The sequence below is a fragment of the Orycteropus afer genome, unplaced genomic scaffold (assembly GCF_000298275.1).
Source record: "Orycteropus afer afer isolate SDZICR_OR568_19922 unplaced genomic scaffold, OryAfe1.0 scaffold00301, whole genome shotgun sequence".
Classification (NCBI taxonomy): domain Eukaryota; kingdom Metazoa; phylum Chordata; class Mammalia; order Tubulidentata; family Orycteropodidae; genus Orycteropus; species Orycteropus afer.
Window position 1 is genome coordinate 2119022 of NW_006921888.1, and position 5882 is coordinate 2124903.

General features: G+C 35.7%; 1 protein-coding gene across 1 annotated transcript in view; it reads left to right on the forward strand.

The window, feature by feature from the left end:
* Positions 1–5882, forward strand: part of RNPC3 (RNA binding region (RNP1, RRM) containing 3) — a 42728-nt gene that overhangs the window by 27389 nt on the left and 9457 nt on the right. The window contains exons 11-12 of the mRNA XM_007951595.2: positions 920–1014; positions 1101–1159. Of these exons, the coding sequence (XP_007949786.1) occupies positions 920–1014; positions 1101–1159 (154 nt within the window). The remainder of the gene's footprint in view (positions 1–919; positions 1015–1100; positions 1160–5882) is intronic.

Here is a 5882-nt window from a genome sequence, read left to right on the forward strand (position 1 = left end):
GAAAGCAGACCACATACCCAAAGGCAGCAGCTCAGCTGCTCATAGTAGATTGCACCATGGAGTTGATTACCAGTCTCATCATGGGGAATACTATATCCAGCTGCCCAGCCACTCAACCAGGCCCAGCCAAGTTGACACACAACCTTAACTACCACAATGACATTTTAAACAAGTATATTCTAGAATTACATATTCTAGGTATAGTTGATAGACCATCACAATATTGTATCTGAGATGTCCACAAAGCAATTATTTATTTAAAAGTTTTATATTATTATTTATTGATCAGTAAACTGTTTAAGGATTTTATATCCAACATGATAGGGTTTTACCTCTATAGAACTTTTGCTTTATTAATACATTTTAGGAAAATACTTCAGGTTTTAGATGGACAAATAGGAAATAGACTTCCAGGTAGCATTTTTGCAGAGAACATCTAGTTGTCAGGAGCAGATTAGTGACATTAAATGGGAAGAGTTTTTAGAGAGTAGGGGTTCACAGGCCACAGTTTGACTAAAATGCCTGATTATTGTTTTTTAGTACTTTATTCATATTTTTGAATGTGGAAGAGATTAGTAGGTTAGGAAGTTCACTTTAAGCAAAACAGTTCTACAAATTACTGATAAATAAAGTAATCCATTTTAAAGGACTTTTAAAACTTGGTACTTCGTTGGACAGACTGCTTATTCTAGATGTCTAAATATTTTTAAACAGAAGTTACTTTTTTGTTGTTTTCTTTTAATCCAGATATTTATTGGGCATTTTTGGTAAGAGACTTAACATCACTAATAATATCTATGATTTTAACATTTTAATATTGTTTCAGTTATCTACTTAATACTTTTTAATGTTGGTAAAGTTTGTTTTTTAAAAAAAACCTTAATTTTTTATCCTTTTTATGTTTTGCTCTTTAAATAAGAAATGGACACACTTTCGATATTTAGAAGTTATGAACCCGGTGAACCAAACTGTAGAATTTATGTAAAGAATTTAGCTAAACATGTTCAAGAAAAGGTAAGTTGAAATTTATAAAAGGATTTATTATTTTACTTTTTCTTTTCCTCAACTTCCTCATTTTCCTTTTTTTCTTGAAATTCTAGGACCTTAAATTCATTTTCGGAAGATATGTTGACTTTTCATCAGAAACAGAACAGATAATGTAAGTGGCAGTCATAATCTCAATTTTTTTTTAATTGATTACAATTTTTTTGTTTTTTATTACTGGCTATGTGGTATTTGTTGCAGCTACTCAGCTCTGCCATTGTAGGATGGAAGTAGCCATAAAAATATGTAAACAAATAATCATGAGGGTCAGTGAAAGAAGTAAAACTTTATTTATTGAAACAAACCTGTTGCAAAATTCAGCCTGATCCTTGCTGTAAAGCAGAGATCCGTATTTGTGCCCATTCCAAAGAAAGGAAATACAGCATGTGGAATTATCAAACAATATCATGATCACATGCAAGTAAAATTTTCCTGAAGATAATTTAAAATCGGTTACAGCAGTAATAGAGAACTACCAGAAATTCAAGCTGTATTCAGAAGAGGATATGTAATAAGGCATCAGATGGATCTTGGCTGAAAGCAAAGAATACCAGAAAGATGTTTACCTGTGTTTTATTGACTACGTAAAAGCATTTGATTAGCGTAGTGCCTAAGGCACCTGACTGCTAACCAGAAGGCTGGCATTTCAAACCCATCAGCCAATCCTCCAAAGGAAGGTTGGGCAATCTTCTTCTGTAGCGATAGCACCTCGGAAACCCAAGAAGGGGTTGCTGTGAGTCGAGTCCAACTCGACAGCACATAATAACAACAGCAACATGTGGATCATACCAAATTGTAGATAACATTGGAAAGAAGGAAGATTGGATGATCTACTTCCATAGAGAAACTGCCTTGGAAACCCAAGGAGAGGTCACTATGAGTTGAATCAAATCGATGGCAGTGAGTTTGGTTTTGGTTATTTTTTAGACCCAAGCCATGATATTATCAGTAGCCTCACATGCATATGAAAACTTGACAGTAAATAAGACCACAGAAGAGTTGATGCATTTCAGTTGTTTTGTTGGTGAAGAGTATTGAATATCCCATGAACTGCAGGAAAAACAAACAAATCTACCTTGGGAAGTACACAGCCAGAATGCTCTTTTTGTTGTTGTTGTTGTTGTTGTTATTTGCCGTCGAGTCGGCCCCGACTCATAGCGACCTCTCCTTAGGTTTCCAAGGCAGTATCACTACAGAAGTAGATTGCCCAACCTTCCTTCCAAGGAGTGGCTGGTGGGTTTGAACCGCCAGCCTTTTTAGAAGGACTTTTCTCTTATACTTTGGTCATGTGATCTGGAGGAACCAGTCCCTGGAGAAGGATTTCATGCTTGGTAAAGTAGAGGGAGGAGCTCTGGTAGCGTAGTGCCTAAGACACTTGACTGCTAACCAGAAAGCTGGCGGTTCAAACCCACCAGCCACTCCTCAGAAGGAAGGTTGGGCAATCTACTTCTGTAGTGATACTGCCTCAGAAACCCAAGGAGGGTTTGCTATGAGTCAGGTCCGACTCGATGGCACATAACAACAAAAACAAACTAGAGGATCAGTGAAAAAGGGGAGATGGATTGACACAGCAGACTCTAACATGACAACCATTGTGAGGATGGCACAGGACCAGGCAGTATTTTGTTTTGTTGTACATAGGGTTACTATGAGTGGAAATAGAGTTGATGGCATCTAACAACAACATTACAAATTTATCCCTTAATTATCCCCTCCCCTACCTCCATTATCCAACATTTTCCTTTTAGAGATAAAGACTATGAATAAGTTGAACTTTTCTGTTCAGTAACTACTCTTTAAGACATCCACAGCAGGGTTCATCAAGCTTTTTTGTAAATTTTCCAGTGATAAAATTTAATATTTTTATTTATTTTTGGTTGTATGATGTTTTGGAATGCTCCTTAGAAGTGAGAATCGCCAGACTTTGTCTCCCATACTTTGGTCATTTTATCAGGAGGGATCAGTCTCTGGAGAAGAAAATCATGCTTGGTAACGTGGAGGGTCAGTGAAAAAGGGTAAGATTCTTAAGATGGCTTGATACTGTGGCTGCAGCAGTGGGCTCAAGCAAAGCAATGATAGTGAGGATTACACAGAATCATTCCATTCACAGAATCGGTCATTATTTCATTTTTGTTGTACATAGGGTGCTATTAGTTGAAAGCAACTTGGTGGTACCTAACAACATACACTGTTTGTTGCAACTACTCAGTTCTGTTGTTGTAATATGGAAGTAGTCATAAAAAATATGTGAAAGAATAATCATGGTATGTTTCAGTAAAAGTTCATTTCTAGAAATAGACCACATGCTGAATTTGGCCTGATCATTGCTGTAGATCAGTGCTTTAGCCTGCAAAAGAATCATCTGGAGACCTTGTTAAAAAAAGATATGGGCCTATCCACCCATAATTCTGATTTTCTAGCTTGGGATAGGGCCCATGAATTTGTTTTTCTAACAAGCTCATGGATGATGCATAAGCAGCTAGCCTAAGGACTATACTTTGAAAACTACCACTTTAATGACTCATCCAGAAATACACAGCTTTGAGGCATAGTTTTTTAGATTTTTGCTTTAAAATCAACTCTCATGTTTTAATGAGGCTACATTGAACAGAGCTTCCAATTTTGTAGGAAGAAAACAGAAGGATATAATTTTTAAGTGATATAAAAGTTAATATTTGTGGTTATAATTTCATTGGTTATAATTCCATCTTCAGTTAACAAAGAAAGATCCCTGGCCATATGAATTAGAAACAGAAAGAAATACAAAAGATAAAATGAGAGATTTTTTACCAAAACCAAACCCATTGCTGTGGAATTGATTTCAGCTAATAGTGACCCTGTAGGACAGAGTAGAACTGTCCCATATGGTGCCCAAGGCTGTAATCTTTTTGGAAGCAGACTGCCGTACCTTTCCTGCAGAGCAGCTGGTGGAGTCAAACTTTGAACCTTTTATTAGCATCCAAGTGCTTAATAGGATGATAGACCATCACAGTATTGTATCTGAGATGTACACAAAACAATTGTTTATTTAAAAGTATTTTGTTTTTAATTATTTGTTGATCAGTGAACTGTGTTTAAGAATTTTATATCCAACATGATAGCTTTTCACCTTTATAGGTATCTGCAGGTTCCATATCCACTGCAACAACAGGGCTTCTTAAAAGTTTTGAGAGGATATAAAACAGACGTGTGACTCAAACTCCTCTTTCGTTAATTCTAGTTATTATTCAAGTGAAACCAATACTTTTAAAGCTAATCAGGCATATATATCATTTTTAGATATAGGAGCACCATGTCTAAGGAGCTCTGGTGGGGTAGTGTTTAACATATTTGGCTGCTAAACAGAAGGTTAGTAGTTCAAACCAACCAGTCTCTCTGTGCAAGAAAGATGAGTTAGTCTGCTTCTATAAAGATTTACAGCCTTAGAAATCCAATAAGGGTCACCATGAGTCAGATTGAGTTAATGGGAGTGAGTTGGATATTTTTTCTTTGAGCACCATATCTTAAAATTCTGCATTTATACTTAATAATGGCAGATATCTCTTCTTTTGAGGATACCAAAAGTTTCTTTTGTTGACCATGCAAAGTGCCACTCCTATTTCTTTATTATTGTCTTTAAGTCATGATTATTAAATATATATATATATAATACATATACACATACACATGCTTACATATGTATGTTAGTATGTGCATTCTTTGTATTTCCAGTATTTCCTATAATTAGAACTTGAGGAAAAAAATTATTTGTTCACAAAGCTATAGAAATTGAAATACTAAATTATTAATTATTTCTCATGGAACTAGTCATAAGTTGTCAGTTACTATCTGATTTTTCTAAGTATCCTTTGAACAGTTTTCTTTCAAAAAGGTTGAAAAATGTGTATATATGGAATATAGAGAATATATCAAGAATTTAAAAATCTAGTTTGTGTTTCTGTCTCTAACTCTACATGACCTTCAAGAAGTCACTTATCCAGTGTAATTATCATTTGTAAAATGATCATTTTGATTAGATGATCCCTTCCTACTCAGAAATTCTGTACTTTTTTTTCTTTAATTCTTTTCAACCCTTCTGGTTTTGGTTGTGTAGTTGTGCTTTGTTCTTATTTTTATTTTGACATTTGATCACACAGTATTGAATTAAATATGAGTACTTCAGAAATTTTTAGAAATAGAGATATGAAATAATAATAAGGTTTATAGTTACCAGCAGTGTAATTTTTAAATCATGTAAGTACATTTGTAATATTCTAAAAAGATAAATACAAGCACATCATTAAATTCATATTACCTAGCTCTGGTAACACGGTGCTTAAGGCATTTGAGTACTAACTAGAAGGTTGGTGGTTCAAACCTACCAGCATCTCCATGGAAAGAAGATAGGGCAGTCTATTTCCATAAAGATTTACTGCCTCAGACACAGTGGGGTTCACGATGAGTCGGGATTGACTCAGTGGCAGTGAGTTTTGGTTTTGTGTGTGTGTGTGTGTGATTGGGGTGCAGATTTACAGAGCAAATTCACTTTCCATACAGCAGTTTACATATACTTTGTTGTCTCATGTCATTGAGCACAGTTTACCACAGTGCAACAACTCCCCTCCCACTTCCTCCTCATAGGTACCTCTTCCCAGTGTCCCTCCTTCCATACACTCCTGCCCCCTGAGCTGTCTCCCTGTGCATAAGCAGCCCTTCTTTCTCCCATGATTGTTCTCTCCAAGGAATGTATCTACTTGAGGTAAATGTTCAATTCATATGCCTGTATTTTGTTTGGCTGGAAACCACAAGTGTGGGTTCAATTCCAGACCTTAAGGGCAGCTAAGGTCCATAGTCTCACT